The 18,914-nt window shown below is 41.4% G+C and overlaps 2 protein-coding genes across 7 annotated transcripts in view; both read left to right on the top strand.

Annotated features, from left to right (window-relative positions):
• The window catches only part of trmo (tRNA methyltransferase O), a 101,548-nt gene that overhangs the window by 11,686 nt on the left and 70,948 nt on the right, over positions 1–18,914 (top strand). The window lies entirely within an intron of this gene.
• The window catches only part of lcorl (ligand dependent nuclear receptor corepressor-like), a 28,722-nt gene that overhangs the window by 3,402 nt on the left and 6,406 nt on the right, over positions 1–18,914 (top strand). For 2 of the 6 annotated variants that reach the window (XM_063218352.1, XM_063218356.1), the window contains exons 5-7: positions 697–924; positions 6,156–6,228; positions 13,506–17,854. In XM_063218352.1, coding sequence (XP_063074422.1) covers positions 697–924; positions 6,156–6,228; positions 13,506–17,854 — 4,650 coding nt within the window. Of the gene's footprint in view, positions 1–696; positions 925–6,155; positions 6,229–7,498; positions 8,776–13,505; positions 17,863–18,914 lie in introns of those variants that run through there. The other 4 variants (XM_063218354.1, XM_063218355.1, XM_063218358.1 and 1 more) reach the window with 4 other exon arrangements.

The following is an 18,914-nucleotide window of genomic DNA, read 5'->3' as shown; positions in this document are numbered from 1 at the left end:
ACATTCTCATCACTCGCAGAAAACAGAAGTAGCGCTATGCATAATCTGCGTAAGTCCTGTTATTGAAACGGTCAGGGTCTCGCTGCTTAAAAAATGCAGCCTGTTACAGCAAGGTTCATATAGTAATAATAACAGTAGTGACGTTAAAAAGGTTGTAGCGAAAGCGACGAGAGCATAGGAGGAGAGCTGCCTGTCAGAATAGTGTGAGCGCAGCTTAGCTGACAGAAGGCTGGTCGTCTGAAATGTTTTCAATCCTGGCGCGCGCAACAGCATGGAGTCGACGCTCGATGCACTGGAAAGCCCACGGTGGGAGTCTACCTCGTGACGCTAGTGCCCATGGGTAATGTAGGAAATCTCGCCGTATAACGTTCGTCAGAGCAGCGGTTTACCGTTCATAAGTTACTGTACTCGGGCGCTACTAGCCAAATTGGCGGGTAGGTATTTTTGTCTACTAGCCAAAATTAATTTTCACCCGTGTTTGGCGTGTTGGCGTGTGTTAATTTAGAGCCCTGGTCATCATGCACCTAAAGTTCGTAGCAGTATGAAGTCAAGTTTACTAAATTCCTATTGATTTTGACTAATTCTTTCTATTTTACATGTACTGTAATGTCTCGCAATATGAAGAGATTAACTGCTGTAATGTTATTCAGAATTTCACTCACTCTTTCTTCACTTCACTCAACCCCCAACCCCCAGACTCTCCTCGGAGCTGTGATGGGAGCATTCCCCATGTGGCTCGCGAACTGATGAGGAAAATGATCCACCAGTTTGCCATTGAGTATGCGTCCAAGAGTCAGCAGGAGGGCAAGAATGGCTTCTCTGTGGACTCTGTTACCTCCGCACACTGCAGTGTCCCTGAGCAGCCACATGAGGATGGGCCCCTAGACCTCACGGTGACCCGCGGCCACCTGGAGCAGGATCACGGTAAGGGGTGGGAGTTGAAGGAGTAGTTTAAAGCCCAGACATCCAATCCCAAAATAGGCTGATCTGGGAGCAGGACAACAAAATGATGAAGATTATAAAGATTAGAAAAAGTTAGCTTCAAACCAGGGTGTTTTTGCTCCCACTTTTTCTTATTTTTACATAAAACATTTTACCCGTTTCGGGTGAACACAATTCACATTACGTAAGAATAAAAAAAGTGGGAGCAAAAAAATCCTGGTTTGAAGCAGACTTTTTCTCATCTTTATCAGGGAGTGGGAGTTTCTTTGCATCATTTGCTTACTCTGAAATGGGAAGGGTTCTTTTACAGAAGCTTTTTGTGGAAATTGTAGGTACAGTGTGTGAGCTGTATGTGCACTGTAGGCAGACAGGGCCTTTACATCAGAAGTTGTGCCTCATTTAAGGATCTACACACTTTAGAAGCCTGGTTTGTGGGGTGTTAAAGTCAAACTCATGCGTGAAGCACTGTCCCATTTCACATTTGAGTCAATTGGTTGCTAGACTTGGATGATAATTTCCGATGCTGTAAATGCTCTGAACTGCCCGGAGACATTAAATTCTGCCCAATTTGAAGTAAACTGGCAATCCCACTTTAAATCTTTCCAACGTTGTAATATGAAGCTCGAAGTGAACTGTGTCAGATAAGACGCATATGGTAATCATTTATGCATAATCAAGTGCTAAAACGATTACATTATCAAACTTTGTCTCTCTTAACCTAGCCGGCTGCTTCTTTTAAAAATATTGTAGCCATGCCCTCTTGTTTGGGCAAAAGTGTCTGCTAAACGTAATGTAATTTCATAAATTCCATGATGACCGTATGTTTGAACTGTTTGTTCATACAATATACTGTACTTTCAAAATCACCTTGAGCTATGTGACATGTTATTTGATGCCTCTGTCAGATGCTAATGCACTCGTTAAAATGACAGCATGAGGAAGTGAGTGTGAGGGTAATGAAGTTGCAATTTTTGGAATGCGAAATACCTGAATATGTGAGTAACATAATATATACGAAGCTAAATGATGTGGTGAGGTGCAGGGGGGGGGGGGGTTCTCAGATATATGCACTGTTTTGAGGGGGCCTCCCTGTTGCCTGTTCATTTCAAGTGACGCATCTTTTTTGTTTCTTGTATGTAGACCATACTAATTCGAGTTTTAACGGTTTCAGTTCAATCTTAAATATTTGTATGCAATAATTTCATGTGATATTACCAACATTTCTAGTCTGAAAGATAGATACGAAAGACTACATAGCTTACAGTACATAATGCAAATTATGAAGCAGAAAAAGTTCTGTACCCCCAAAACCTTTTTTTCCCATGTCTTTTACTTCTCCGTAGAACTAAATTGTGAAGGTGCCAAAGTGTAACTAGTGGTGTCTTACTTCTGCAGGCAATTGTTTATATGGTCCCTCTTTGTGTTCGGCCTTATATCAGTCCCTCCAGTTTTTCGCGATTCAGCGATCGCGTGGATTCATGCAAATTCAATGATATTCCGCATAATTTCGCGATGCCACGTAATTCCTGTAAAGCCGCATTTTTCCCGCAAAATTTCAACATTCTGTGGAGTTTATTGATTTATATTTTCGTCAAAAAAATAAAAATGTGACTACAATACCACCGGAGACGAAAACCAATAGGAAGCATTTTTGTTAATATGTCACTGAAACATTGAAAAAGAATTGCCTGCTATTTCGGAACTCGCGACCCTCATCTCAGCTGCTCCGCGTCTCTCCTCCCCTCCCTCACACATACACGCAGGCGTCGGTGCTGACCCGTGACCTTTTTTTTAACAGCAGTAGCCTACTTTACAGTGCAATCCTGGCTGGAAAAAGTATTGTTGCCCATTTATCCATGACGAAGAAGTGTATGCAGTCATGAAATAGTGACGGTGCTGTCGCACAGTAGCAAACATCTTACGTTACATTTTTGCACAACTTCTCCATTCTCCCCTGTCGCTTTCATGAGGATGCTACCCGACGGTCTTTGTCTGATCTTTTTTCAATGTTCGCTAATGTTTGTAATTTAAGAGTCTATGTCTGTGCGTAGACACAAGCCTTCTGATAACAATCACTGCAGTGCCGATCGCAAAGGATTCGGAAGTTTGGAGTTTTGCAACTTGTTTCAGTCAAGGACACCGAGATAGGAAGTGAACGGCCCTTCCACGCTTTCACTGTGTTATTGCAATAAAGTCTTGCGAATCCATGCAACCATGCACACAACCATGTCAACGAGAGCGTGTATGCCATCACAACTTTGCATCAAGGAAATAATATGTAACGGCTTGCAATACGAGCACGAGAGAGAGAGAGAGAGAGAGAGAGAGAGAGAGAGACGCGTCTTCCAACAGCCTGGCTACTGTACCCCGCGACGCTCTTCATTATACCCACAAGTATTTTTTCATAACGCGCAGTCCCGTTTTCCCCCGAAGTCGTTCTAAAATATCGAGAGAGATTTATGAGTGTCGCGGCCATGATTTTTTTTGTACACATTGGACGCACTGGCTTATAAGTTTTTGACAATATTTTATTATTCTATTAGCCTAGGCCTATATAGGAAGTGTTTCTGAATCTCTCTCTCTCTTTTGTCTTAAGCCTGCTTAGACTGATTGTGGTTTTCAGTTACCAAAAAAACCCAGAAAGGGGTGCAAAATCTTTGCAAAAAATGAGAAAATGCCGCAAAATCTTAGCAAAAAATGAGAAAATGCCGCCACAAAATCAGACATTTTGACCGCAAAAATCACAAATTCCCAGTGCAAAATCCTGGAGGGACTGTTATATACTCATGCCTTGTTTCCATGAAAGTTCATTAACAGGTAGTCAAAAGAAAGTACTGAGTCGGCCTATGATTGCACAATGTGTTTTTGTTGCTTGAGATAGTAAGCATGTTGGAAGCATTCTAGCTTTCCAGCACATTAGGAAAGCTGCCCTTAAAGTTGGTGCACTTATTTAAAGGACAAGTGATCTATTTTGAACATAAACATAGAACAATCTGTAAGGACCACTGTATTTTATTACAGACAATTCAGGGGTGCATTTCTGGACAGATAGTTGGTAACTATGTTGGCTCACAGAAGCCTTGGTTACCATGATTTAAAATGGTTATTAAATGCCCTTTCCATCAAGAGAAGTAGGCTAAGAAACTGGTCCTATATCAAAGCCCAAAACAAAGTGTCAAAGAAATGCAAGCTGTGTTATTTTTTCCAGTAACGACAAAATAACCAGGAAAGAAATGCCTACGTTGTTTCAATGATTAGGTGAATTATCTGCCAATGAAAAAAGCATGATACAGTGAGTCCAATATGTATTTGATCCCTTGCTGATTTTGCCGGTTTTCCCACTAATAAAGACATGATCAGTCTATAAATTAATGATAATGTGTATTCAAACATGGGGAGACAGAATATCAAAAAGAAATTCCAGAAAATAACTTAAACTAATATATTTTAATTTATTTGTATTTAATTTAGGCCAATAAGTATTTGACCCCTCTAGCTAAAGAAGATAAAATGCTTTGTGGCAAAGCCCTACTTGTCTAGCACTGAGGTCAGATGCTTCTTTTAGTTGATGACAATGTTTGTGCATATAGTAGAAAATATTTTTTCCCATTTTTCTTTGCAGATTATCTCTAAAATATTAATAGTTTGTGGCTGTAGCTTGGCAAATGGGAGGTTCAGTTCCCTCCATAGAATTACTATAGGGTTAATATTTGGAGACTGTCTAGGCCACTTCATGACTTTAATATGCTTCTTATTGAGCCACTCCTTCGTTGCTTTGACTGTATGTTGTGTATTATTGTCATGTTGGGAGATCCAAAAATGGCCCACCCTTCAGTGTAGTGGTGGAGGGAAGGACGTTTGCACTCAGGATTGCACATTACATGTCTCCCTCCATCCATTCGTTGACGATGTGAAGTTGTCCTGTGCCTTGGCCAGACAAACACCCTCAAACCATAATGATACCACTTTCATGCATGATGGTGAGGAGGGTGTTCTTGGGATCATAGACAGCAGTTCTCTTTCTCAAAACACATTGAATTGTGTTAATGCCAAACAGATTGATTTTGGTTTCATCTGACTACAGCACCTCCTTATCATATCCTAAACCAGTCTGATGTCCGTTGGTAAACCTCAGGTGGGACTGCACAGGTTCCTTTTGATGTAGAGGTGCCGCGTGTGCACTACAGGATTTTAAACCTCTGTGGCATTAAGTGCTACCAGTAGTTTTCTCAGTGATTTTGGTCCCAGTAGCTTTGATATAATTGCCTAGTTCATCCCGTACAGGTCTAGGGTGTTTTCTTTCTGTTCTCATGATTATGAAATCCCTAAAAAAGGTCAAATCCTGTATAGAACCCCAGACAGGCTGATGGATTGTCATTTTGTATTCCTCACATTATGGAAGAAATGCATCAACAGTTGGGTCATTAATAAGTCATTCATACCCAGTCTCTTTCTTGTGGCTTTGCAGCCCATTTAGTCTTTGTTCGGGTCTAAAATCTTGTCCCTGATATCATTTGACCGCTCTTTGGTCTTTCCCATGCTGGTGAGTTAGGAGTGTGACTGATTCACTCATACTATGGACTGATTCTGCTGATTCAATGTGTCGTCTATGCATGTTAGTATGTACAGGTGTCTTTAATTCAGATGACAAGTTGATCGGAAGTGCCCATCTGGTCTGTGGGCCCGGAACTGTTATCAGTTGGCAGGGGATCAAATACTTATTTTGCTTGATGAAATGGAAATAAATTAATATATATTCTCTTAAGTTAATTTCTGGATTTTCTTTTTGATATTCTGTCTCTCCATATTAGAATACATATTATCATAACATTTATTGACTGATCATGTCTTTGTTAGTAGGCAAACCAACAAAATTAGCAAGGGATCAAATACTTATTTGACTCACTGTATGCTCATAAATATTCCCTTTTCAACTTTGATAGGCGGAGACTGTGCATTGTGTGACGTCAATTCCAGAGTATTTTTTATTTTCGTCATGTTTTTAATATCAAAGAGCACATTTTTAGGGTGGCAACAGCTAGAATATTGCTTTACATACTGTCAGGAGGTTATATTTGTAAAATCAAGTTGCCACTCGAGAGTGAGAACGAAACTCGTTTTCTAGAGGACCTACAATTCCAGACCCATCGCCTAGTTGAGACAATATTTGTGGATAACATACTTAAAGTAAAATTTTGTATCTTCTTCCCCAGCAGATGGTGTGCTTGACCTTTCAAGAAAGAAAATGGGTGGCTCATCAAATGCATCCTCTCCAAAAACCTCAGGGTGAGTTGTTTATTGCTGTTGTCCTACTACCCTGTTCTTATTGTGCATCCATATGCTCTCGGAATTATGGTATTAAATACCAAAGGCTAATAAGGGAAGAACACATGAACGTGCCCTCCCCTGGTATTTTCCACTGGATGATGAGATGATGATGTACAGAACATTACATTTTCAAGATGGTGGCAAGCAATTCTCACCCTGGCAAGTGCTAAGTTTAAATACTCAAAAACTGGCACATTAAGACTGTCATGGCATTTTTATCTTTTGACTTTGGATCATTCTTTTTCCTGCAGTAGCTGATGAACAACACGTCACAAGTCTATAATAGTTTTATCTAAAAGCAGGCTTAAGTCTGAATCTGTCCAGCCATTTTTAATTTGTAAACAACAACAAAAAGCTCCTGAATACAACTGGATAATATCTACTTCCAAGAGCCCGTGAATGCACAATTATATGTAAATGTTAATCACACTTCTCTGTGTGCAAGGTCAGCCCAGTATAACAACACTTGTATTTTTGATTTAGATAGTGGACTTACTGGAATTTGACATGCGATATGTTATATCTCCTTTGAGTTGTTTTGGCTTTGAAATTTTCTTTTATATTACATTTACTTGTGTGGAAATATGCAACAAATACTTCAGCTATTCTGCTTCAGGGCTGGGGATAATTACAAAATGTATATTTGGAACTGACCTATAAAACATAAAAGATAAGATGAGTTAAACAATACTTTTTTTATTTAATTCTCCTGTTGCACTGCAAAGGGTTTACTCTTTTATTGCTTGTTCGGAGGTAACGTCACATTTGTTAGCAGTACAGCACAAATGAATTTGTACCGTTCACTGAATTTGTTTTCAGTTATTAATTTTGTTGTTGTCATACTGATGTATGTGCGCACTCGCCACAATTCCAAATAAAATAACCTTGACAGAGATAGGAGTCATACTGCGCAGCTTTTCACACTGCTGCACCTGTTGCAAAGATACTGGAAGTGCGACCGTATTGTAGAAGTTTTGTGTTTCGTCACACAATTCACAAGAAACTGTCCTTCCAGGAAGTATCGTTTGCATCCTTTTAATTTAAAAATACGATCCAAACCAAAATAAGTTAAGCCCCACAACTCAGAGCAGACCAGTGGGAAGCAGTGATGTTACCCCCAAAAATGGGCAAGGCATAAAGGAGTGGACCCTGAGTGCGAGTCTTGTCAATCGTCCGCTCATCATACTCCCCCTTCGTTTCCTTCCATCCACCTTCTCCCCCTCCTTAGGAGACTGCAGAAGGAGAGGGAGGACTATTTGGAACGCAGCTCTGAGTTTTCAGAGGGTCTGCTTTCAAAGGCTTTGAAAGACGTTCAGTCAGGATCACTGGACATTCAAAAAGCAGCCATACTTTACGGGATACCTCAGAGAACCTTGCTTCTTCAGCTGGAGGCCTTAGCATACGAAGGGACGGGAGTGTTTCGCAGCTTGGGCCAGGACAGTAGCCTAGATGGGGCCATGTGGCAGAGCCGTGAAGCTCGCCTTGTGCTTCAGCGAGTCGCGGCATGGGCACGTGCCCAGTCCACCCGCAACGATCTGGGCAAAATATCAGTAGAGAATGCAGAGTTCCGCCTGCCAGCGGCTACCTCCTACCTACATCAGCTTACTCTGCAGAAAATGGTCAGTCAGCTGCGAGACAAAAACGAGAGCTTGTTTGTCTCAGACACTCCTACACCTCCACACAGCCCTGCAGCCTTGCAAATCAAAATCCCTCAGGTGCGCCACGGAGCACAGCCCAAGCCCCAGGTGGATATGGCAGATGCCGTGTACCAGACCTCTAAAGCATCAGCCACCGCCGACAGTTCTGCCATGTATCACAAGCTCAAGACCATCCTGCCAAAGCAGGCGCAGCTGGAGTACCCACCAGCCCTGCTCCAGTCTGGGCTGGATTCCTGCCTGTTGCAGGCCGACCTACCCCCTGTCCTCTGTCTCCAGGGTAACCGCAACACCAAGGGTGTAGGTAGCATGGAGGATGCTGAGGACGCGGCCGATCGACGGGACAAGCAGCCGCGGAAGAAGCGAGGCCGCTACCGGCAGTATGACCATGACATCTTGGAAGAGGCCATCACCATGGTGATGTCTGGAAAGATGAGCGTGTCGAAAGCACAAGGAGTCTACGGAGTACCTCACAGCACCCTGGAGTACAAGGTGAAGGAGCGGACCGGGACTCTTAAAACCCCGCCCAAAAAGAAGCTCAGGTCTTTGGAGCAAGGTCAGATGGGTGCAGCAAATTCAGGGATGACGCCCACCTCCAGACACTTCTGAAAACAACACAGTTCCTCAAGTCATACTGTAAAACTTGAAATTTTCAAACCTCTACAGCTTAAAAGCTTAAATGAAAAACAAAAGTCACAACACTTGCTTTTAAAAACAAAGTATATTCAGGGTTTTCACTGTGGATTCTTTTTCTGTATCTCTTTCTCTCTGTTTCTCTCTGTCTCTCTCTGTCTCTCTCTTTCTCTCTCTCTCTCTCTCTCTCTCTCTCTCTCTCTCTCTGTCTCTGCATCTGTCTCTGCATCTCTTTATCTATTTCCATTTCTACCTGATTCTCTCTCTCTCTCTCTCTCTCTCTCTCTCTCTCTCTCATGGTTGGTTATAACCACTGTTAAAACTAATGTTCCTTCAGTTGTAGATTTTGCATTCTAACTGGCCATAATGGGACCCTTCATAACTTATTTAAGATCCTCCTTAATTTAAGTAGCCTGAAGTATTGATGATTGTCATGTGCAGCTTACTCTGGGTAACCTGTAAGAACTTCTACTGAAGACTCACAGTGTATGTTGATGATTATCATGGACCTAAAGGTAGTTTTAATTCAAAACATGAATACGGACAGAAAGTAGCATTTAATGCCATTTGTCCAACTGTTCTTTTTCTAGCTTATTAGTTAGGTTACTGTAAACAGAAATAACTGAAATATTTCTGCTTTTTAAAATATAGAAGATGCCCCTTATCTCAGTTGTACAGGTTTACTTGAAGGAAAACAGTACCAGGTGTCTTCTAATATTAGTCAAGCCCTTACTTGTCTCATTACATTTCATTTTGTACAAATTCCACTAACAAAGGTTGGAATGCGTTATACAGCATGTTTGAAATGTGCACAGATCTTTTTAAAAAGAAAAAGGACAGAGCTTGGGAATGGTAAGGTCTTCTGAATGTGACCTGTTTTTTAAAAAGACATTATAAAGCATATTGATTTTTTTTTCTGCACTCTTCTACCGAAAACCTCACTGAACTACCACTCAGCTGCTTGAATTTATATGTCTATGTAAAATGTATCTTTATTCATAACAGTGCTTTTTCTCTGCATAAACGGGCACCATTGCATTATCTATCTGCTGTAACCAAAATAACAGTTCAGGGTTCCATCACACATAAACACGCTGCTTTAGACTCTTTTCAGGAGAAGTCTGTATGTCGTTCCTTTTGTGCTAATGCAGTCTCTCGCTCTCTTGCTCTCTCTCTCTCGCTCTCTCGCTCTCTCTGTTCTAATAGAAGTTTGTAATGAAAGATTATGATCGCAGGAAATGAGCTTAGGTGCCAGCGGCACTAACACATGTTGTCATGGAAAGTTAAGACTTTTTTATATTAGCTGTGAACCATTCACTGTAAATGCCACTGAAATCAAGTATCGCATGGACCTGAAACGACTGAATATTGATGCAACGCAGTTGAATTGAAATGAAGGATGAGATTAGTCTGATGTGCGTTAAGAGTTTTTGCTTGACGCTCTTGTTTATGTGTTTGTCGTAGTATTGTGAATTTTGTATGTTTTCATGTTGCTGTCTCTTTCTCTCTGGAAAAGATATTCTGAACTCCTCAGATTCTATAGCATTTTAATCTATAAACAACTGAATGTTCTCTCAATTTTTCATAACAAAACACAGTGCCTGTCTTTACAATCACTACTCAGCCGTGTAGTGCAACTTTTATGGGAGCTATCAGCAGTGGACTACTCTAGATTGCATGAGTGTCACTGTGTTGCTTCTCGGAGAAACGAGTAATAGTTTACCGACACAACCTCTGTCTTGCTTTTTCCGCTGTGGAAATAGTCCTCAAATACCGGTGACAGCCTTTTTTTCATTTCTGGTTTTAATTAAATTTATTGATGCAGGTATATTGAGAAAAAAATACTTATTGGTAATCAGTTATTTATGCATAAGTCAATTGCACTATAATGACCTAAATTATTTATGTTCTGTAATTGGTATATCTAAATGTTTTGTGTTGTGAGTGTGATTTTATTTATTAATTTATCGTGGTCAAAATCTGTGAAACTTTCAGTTATGGTAACTTGTATGGAAGCACTTTGATGCTCTTGCACATCAAAAAAACGTGATGTATTTTACAGCAGTTGCATGCATAGCTGATTTTTAAATGTTACCCCAAGGATAACTCTTTAATGCCCCCCGATTGTATTCCTCCCTACCCTTTTGTTATTTAACCGTAGGAAACATACGGCTCTTGCTTTAATATAGTGACTTCTAAAAAGGCACTTAAAAGCTCCCTGACAATAATTTATTCCTGTCAACCAAATTAATTTTGTGTGATGTGGCAAACAAGTACTTCATGACTGTCTTTTATTCTCTTGATCGTTTTTAATATGTCCAATTCAGGGCTAATCAGGAAAAACAATGTTTGTAAAGTTTGACAGTGCTCTAGACTGTACTCTGTCCGACACAACCCAGTCTGATCACAACTTACCTCTCTACACACTCCATTAGTAAAGCAAATGTTTTCTATTCATTCTTATCCTACAAAACTCCTTTTGCTAAATTGGTTAATGTTTTAGTGGTAAATGTTTTTGTAAGATTGAAATTTACTTTCAAGTTTTTAGGATGTGTTGCTCGCAAAATTGATAATTTACTTTGTGTTAACAGTCCCCTTTGCCCTGTTTTGTAGACGATTGATCCGTTTGTAAATTTTGAAGTCAGTGGATGTACCATCTAAAGAAACATTGTTGATTTTGAGTTAAGCGTTGCAACAATCTTTATCCTCTGCCTTCAGCAACTTGTCAATAAAAGACAAAAAAAGTACCAATGGCCTCTCATTTATTGCAATTCTATTTTATTTATGAATGTAGAGTTCAGGTGCAAAACCCTCTGAAAAGCATTGCAAAAGTCTCTTAAACATGCATTTCAGTATGTTCCCTACTTAAATTTGAGCAAATACAATTCAAGCCCAAATGAAACAAAATGGACTTGTTTTTCAATCTGCTAATTTAAAAAAAAACATTTGCTGTAAACCCATTTCACAAATGCATGAAGGTTTTGGTTCTGAACCCTTCAATTATTCATAATGGCATGCATAGACATGGCTGTGAGAATCATGTTCTTTGATTTCTCAAGTGCCTTTAACACCATCCAGCCACTCATGCTGAAGGACAAACTGCTGCGAATGGGAGTGGAAACAGGACTGGTGACATGGATAACTGACTACCTCACTGGGAGGCCCCAGTTCGTCAGGCTCGGCGACCATACATCCCAGACTGTAGTCAGTAACACGGGCGCGCCACAAGGGACGGTGCTCTCCCCTGTTTTGTTCACCCTGTACACCTCCGACTTCAGCTACAACACAGAGACCTGTCACATGCAGAAGTTCTCTGATGACACTGCTATTGTGGCGTGCATCAAGGATGGACAGGAAGGAGAGTACAGGGAACTGGTGGAGAACTTCGTCAGATGGTGCCAGGATAATCAGCTACAGCTGAATGCCACCAAAACAAAGGAGATGGTGGTCGACTTCAGAAGGACCTCCCCGCCACTGGTGCCTGTCTCTATTGAGGGAGAGACAGTGAGACAGTTGACACCTACAAGTACCTAGGTGTACACCTGGACAACAAACTGGACTGGGCTGCTAATTCAGATGCTCTGTACAAGAAAGGACAGAGCAGGCTTTACTTCCTAAGAAGCTCAGATCCTTCAACGTCTGCAACAGGCTCCTGCTGATGTTTTACCAGTCTGTCATGGCAAGTGTCCTTACCTATGCTATCGCCTGTTGGGGAGGTAGTATTAGGAAGAGGGACGCGGGGCGCCTTGACAGGCTGGTGAGGAAAGCTAGGTCTGTGGTGGGCATGGAATTGGAGGACCTCACTACAACAGCCGAAAACAGGACACTGAGCAGACTGGACTCCATACTGGAAAATGACAGACACCCCCTGCACCCGCTTCTGGCCAACCAGAGGAGCGTGTTCAGCTACAGACTCCGGGCCTTACCCTGCCGTACAGACAGACTACGGAAGTCATTTGTTCCTAGGGCCATCCAGCTCTTCAACACCACACAGAAAGACACAATGAAAGAGATTGTCATTGGTGACTGGACAGCCTAAACCACCCCCACCCCCTCCCGATTTTTTATCTCTACTGAACAGCTACACTTCACCCAACACCCCCCCCCACCCCCCATGGAGCAAGCGCCTGCACTACCTTGGACACTTTAAGGGACTGCTCAACACAGGACAATAAACTCACTACACCCCACCTCAGCTACCTCACCTATCCCCTGGGATAGCATCTGGTGAACTATTTATTTCTGCAATTTATTCTTACTGGACTATCTCAACCACTGGAAAAGCTACTGTGAACTGCGTTTTTTTTTTTTTTTTTTTTTTTATATACTTTTATTTTTTTTAACTGAGGGACTTCTACATGCACAATCATTAGAACTATTTTGGCTCTTTTATGTGTACTGAACACTTTTATCTTGACTTTTTGTGTATATGTATGCAACATGATGCCCTACAAGAACCTTGTGTGTGACAATGTGTGTGTGACAATGTGTGTGTGTGTGTGTGTGTGTGTGTTGGGGGGGGGGTGAGAGAGAGAGAGAGAGGATATGTGTGTGTGTGTGTGTGAGAGAGGGGGAGAGGGTAGGAGGGAGGGAGGGAGAGAGAGAGTGTGTGAGGCGATATACTTTTACTGTAATGTGCATTTATGTGTATAAGTTCTTTGTGTACGTTTGGATTTGTGTATTTATGTAAGCTGACAGACACCTTAATTTCCTTCGGGATCAATAAAAGTACTCTACTCTCTCTCTCTACTATAGACATCTACATTTTTGGCACTTAAATTAATGCTAAATAGATTTGATCTGAATATATATATCAAAGCTTACTTGATTTCATTTTGGATAGCATTTATTTCCATACTGATCAAAGATTAACATGCTACTTAGTTTTGTGCTAGTTTTATGATAAATGTAAATGTGTAACAGTGTATCTCACTCTTATCTATATAGCTCCCCGAAGATGCATGAGGATAAGGACCAAGAAGTAGAGAACAAAGACGCATCTTGGATAAAATCTGAAGACAGAAGCACTGTGTTGGAAATGGTCCTCTCTACCCTGTGTCCCTACCACAAAAGGCTTCTCCACTGCATCCTGAAATTCGTTCATGAAGATTACACAGTGTCATTGGGCTTGAGGGATTCCCGCTGTGTGGCTCCCTCGTCAGAGTGCAGGTGTTCTCATGACAGAAGGAAGTTATGTGAAGACGGAGGAAGTAGAACTATTGCCTGCTGCCAGCAGTCATGCCAATTGACAGAGAAATCTGACACTTCTCGCTGCGATTGTGTGAAGAACCTTCACATACCGGCCTGTCCAAGTGTTTCACTCAGCTGCATCAAAAAGGTTTGCACTACCTCTTCTGATTGCGAATGCCATCAGGAAACAATGTCATGCACGTACCATACATGCAAAGATCAGCCTTGTGCAATGCATAGCAAGACAATGGAGAGCATAACATCACAGACCCCGCACCAGCTAACCTACTTAAATACCTCTGATTGTTGCCACAGCCCACCTCCTCCTCCACTGTCACCAATGCCCTTGGACACTAATCTGAAAATTGCTGAAAGTCACTCAGTAAATGAAAGTTCAGAGTGCAAGCCCCATTGTATGGATCCACCCTGTCTAGAAGAGGAGACTGGTGAATTCACATGCTTAGTTGAAGCTGACCAGATGGTTGGATGTACTAGTGATGGCAAACAGGATGACCTAAATGTCGAAGGAAAGAAGTCTTTAGATGAGCATGACTCTTTAATGGGAGACTTTATGGACAGGATCACAGAAAAACTAAAGTCCATCACAGAAGAAAAGAAATGTGACTTGCCAGACAGCCCAAGCTCTGATTCCAAAGATGACATTCACTTTAAAGAGATTATAACAAAAGTATTGCACAGCAGTAATGAAAATGACTATGATTTGAACAAACTTCTACAGCAACATGAAGGTGACAAAAACAAATCTCCTCAGACCCGATCACGCAGTAGGCAAGAAATGATGGCTGCCATGTCTCGTTCCCCTGATCAACCATCAATACGGCGACAGAATTTGCAAATTAAAATGGACATTGCTAGACTTACCCCACCAACGTATAAGAAACGGCTTGGCAAGCAGAAAAGGAAAATTGAAAACAAAGAGTCTGAATCAGTACCTCAGTTGAATATAGAAGGGCAGTTACCCGTCAGTGTAGATGTGCAAGTTTCAAAGGTATCATCAGATCAGCAGAAGAGTGATTCACCCCGAGACGGTCAAGAAAAAGATAATTGTGATCTTACAATGGAAAACGGTTGCCAAGAAGGGGTACAAAGTATAAGGAGAATAGAGACAGTCCTCCCACAAAATACACAAAAGTGTGTACCGTTGGTGGACACTGTGGAAACAACCAGAGCAAGAAGAAATATTGTGCCTCCACAGCGTTTTTCCTCCTATGTCACAGAACCCAGAAAGATGTACTTTGCAGCATGTTTTTCTGAGAATATCTTTATTCGACAAACACCTAAAGACATTGCACTGAAAGATACCACCACCACCATAGAGGTGACTGATACTTCAACGGAAATAAACCAGAAAGTCCTGTCTCCAAAACATGACACTGGTGTTTGCCCAAATGTGAAACTTCCCACTGATCAAACCTCCATGGATGTTGACTCTACCACAGCAACTGCTCCATGTCCGAAAGAGAAAGAAACAAACCAGAGCTTTTTAAAGAAAATTCCAGAAGAGCAAGGCAGTCCACAAAAAGATACTTCTCCAGTTGATGATTTGGCCATAAACACAGACGAACAATTAATTGACTGCCAGAACTGTCCATCAGAACTCCATTATTCAAGTCCAATAAAACTTATGTTTGTGTCGCCCGTGGTTGGGGAAGAAGGAATGCGGTATGTCCTTAAATCAGCTTCTTCAAATCTCTCAAAAGGAGAGGAGTTTGATCCCTGTGAATCCGCGTCATGGGGTACACCTGATGCTACCAAAAACACTGAAGGCATTATCCCCGAAAACTCATCACCAAAGCCTGTTGAAAATGAACAAGATGAGAATTCAATCTCTCAAAATGTTCTGGCTTCTAACAAAGAAAGCCTTTTTGTCCCAGCAAGCAATGAAGTCCACATCAGGGATGTGAGCCCTGTAAAGAGACGACCTGGTCGGCCTAAGAAGTTGGGCCCCCAAATCCCCAAGCCAGCCAAACGACCGATTGGTAGGCCACCTAAGCATAAGATTGTGGACCCTGGTGGCGGTGTTTCTGCTGAAAATGACATGTCTGTGAGGGACAAACCATCTGATGCTTCTTGTGGTGATGATGGCTCCAGTAAAAACCTCAAAATAACAGTTGTGTATGGAAGATCTCGACGGAGTAGGAGATTGGTATCAGAGAGCCATGAACAGACGGATTATGTGAATGAAGTCCAGTGTCAAAGAAAACACAGTGAGCCCAGTACAATGAACACCCCAGTGGATAATGTTGGAAACAATGGAACAGATGCAGATTCCCTTTCAGAAACTCCCAAAGAGCAAACGGAGAATTTAAACTTTGTGAGACCTGTAAAGGAAAGGAAATGCACTCCTAATTCGAAAAGTCATATAAAGTGTCAAAAAAGGATTGAAACTGGGGCTATCCGAAAGCCAGGAAGACCACCAAAGGTAAAAATTTCAGGAATCTCAGTCACTGTTACTACAGTGTCACCCAGGCAACGCAAGATCCGTATGAATAGAGAGATGAAGGACTCCCCTCCAAGAAGAAGGTATCTTCTCCCACAGTATAATAAACATACTGAGGCAAGTGAGACCAAGAACATCATGGATGAACAACGCAAAGAGATTTCTGATATATCTGGTCAAGAAAGGGTTGAGGTAAAAACACCAGAGGTAGGCGTGAGGCATTCTGTCAGAGAAAGAAAGCCTTCAATCTATTTGCTACACTCTGTTGCCACGTCGAGATCCTTTAGCCATAGCAATGCATTGTTGCGTAGGTCTCGCCAGGTCCTCCTCAACAAAGCGAACAGTGAGTATAAAAAGCTTGACGATTTGAAAGGAACCACAAATAATGCACTTTCAATAAACCACACAGTTAAATCAGTTGCCAACATGAAGGATTTGAGTCAGTTTTCTGATATTTCCATGGACTCAATATTCACATCAAGTGAACCATTGGAATGGTGGCCAACATCTGCCTCGCCTACAACCTTAAATGAAGAATCGGACCGAAGAATCAAACTCATCTCTAACACATGGATCTCAGGCATAACAGAAAATGACTGTGGTGATCTCAAGCCACAGATCTCCTCAAAGGCCAACTGCTCCGAGACAACACCTGTGTCAGCTGTGAAGATGCTCTTTGACAAACACTATAATATGGACAACTTGTGCACTTGGTTCATGCAAACAACGGAAACACAGTCTCTGGCAATTGTCAAGAAAGTAAGTGCTAGGAATCCATATGAAATTATGCACTCCAATCCCTTCCGGGTTTCTAACAGAACCAATGTTTGCCCAAGTCCTCAATCAGAAAGCCTGAGAAAGCCTGTTAAGAAATTTGCAAAGGTTGTCCCAAAGACTCCGAAGACGTACCAGCAGGCACAGGTGATTATGTGCAATAGCATTCAAGCAAACCACATCTTGCTGAAGAGATCAAAGGGGAAAATGCCTGCTGTTACTCAAAGTGGATGCCTTAAAACATGGGAAAAATACAGAAATACCCTGCAGAGAGTACGGTCAAAATTTGACTCCAAGATTAGTCAGAGAGCTCGCAGTAAAACCATTTCTGATGTTAACACAGAGAGTGAAGTGTCTCTAGTTTCAAATCTTCTGCAGACTACTGTCGACCAAGGATCTGTCCCTCCACAGACAGTAGACACTTTAACCACGTCTTTAAATGATGAAGGAATGAACAATTCTGGACCACTGACTAAAGAAGAGAGGATCAGCTCCAAGGCATGGAGTGCTGAATCACTGAAGGAGTGCAGGGTGTTCCTTAAAAAGATAAATTCCCCAGGCAACAAACTGACTGCTGAAGAATGTAAAATTTGTACAGTGGAACCGTGCCGTGTCATGCCATCAAGGTACAGCACAACAGCTGAGCACAATAAGTTGGAGAGGCTAGAAGCAGCGGAAGGGTTGAGGAGCCCATCGAGAGATCCCCTAAAGCCACACTCCCTTCAGAAAGAGCAGCAAGTGCCAGACAGAGGGGTGACAACAGGCAAACACAAGAGCCTCGGCGGAAGTGAGTCACCACCTGCTAAAGCGGCGCGACAATCGAGAAGGAGCAGAGGATTATCCACAGCAAGATGGAGTGACTATATACTGGGTAACTGATTTTTTTACACTTCTGCTACTACTACTAAAGAATTCCTGTTTTTAGAGTTGTTGGAAAGATGACTACCGTGCATTACAGAAGTGAGTACACCCCTCACATTTCTGCAGATTTTTAAGCATTTCATTTTCTGTAACATTTTATGTAACATTATGTAACATTTTATGTAACATTAAATACATTTTACTTTGACACAATGGAAAGTAGTCTGTGTACAGCTTGTATAACCGTTTCGATGTATTGTTTACTAAAAATTATTCAGCATACAGCCAACAATGTCTCATCCTCTGGTAATAAGTGAGTATTACACCATATTTAAAAAAAAAAATGTATTCAGAGTGTCACGATCTGCTTCAGTAGTCTCAGTACATGTTGAAATATATGGTTCTTTTGGTGAACTTCAGCTTCCCAATGTTGAGCTTTATGCAGCCTCAATCCCACTACCATGCTGGACTGTAAGCATTGGACACTTTTGTTTATACTACGCAATTGCTAACTTGCAATTGCAACTAACGTTGCTGCCAAATATGCTTGACACCACCATGTAAAAAAGTTTATCTTGGTCTCATCAGAGACAGACTAAGGATCTGGGTCACAGGAACCATCTCTTCTGGTCTGATGGCATCAAGATAAATTTGTTGAAGCTGAAGTTAACCAAAAGAAGCAAGTCAAAATGTACTGTGACTACTGAAGCATATTACAACCATCTCTGTGCATTTTTTGTTACATATGGTGCACTCATTTTTGTTAACAAATGAGACATTTATGACTGTATTTTGAATTGAGTCAATAATAAATTGAAGCCGTACATTGACTATTTTTCATTGTGCCAAAGTGAAATTGCTTAAATGGTGTCCCACGAAAAGATATACTTACAAATCTGCAGAAAATGTGAGTGGTGTGCACACTTTGGCAATACACTGTAAATAGCTTAATTCCCTTTCTGGTATACTTTTTACCAAAGGTTCTAATGTTTGCTTTTATAGTGAATTATGGCCATTTTACAAACATCTCCTGTGTTGGAAGCCAAAGAAAGTTGTCCAAAGGGAAAATT

This window comes from Engraulis encrasicolus, chromosome 16 (assembly GCF_034702125.1).
Source record: "Engraulis encrasicolus isolate BLACKSEA-1 chromosome 16, IST_EnEncr_1.0, whole genome shotgun sequence".
NCBI classification, from domain to species: domain Eukaryota; kingdom Metazoa; phylum Chordata; class Actinopteri; order Clupeiformes; family Engraulidae; genus Engraulis; species Engraulis encrasicolus.
The sequence above is the reverse complement of the archived record's forward strand: the minus strand, read 5'-3'. Positions and strand labels throughout refer to the sequence as shown.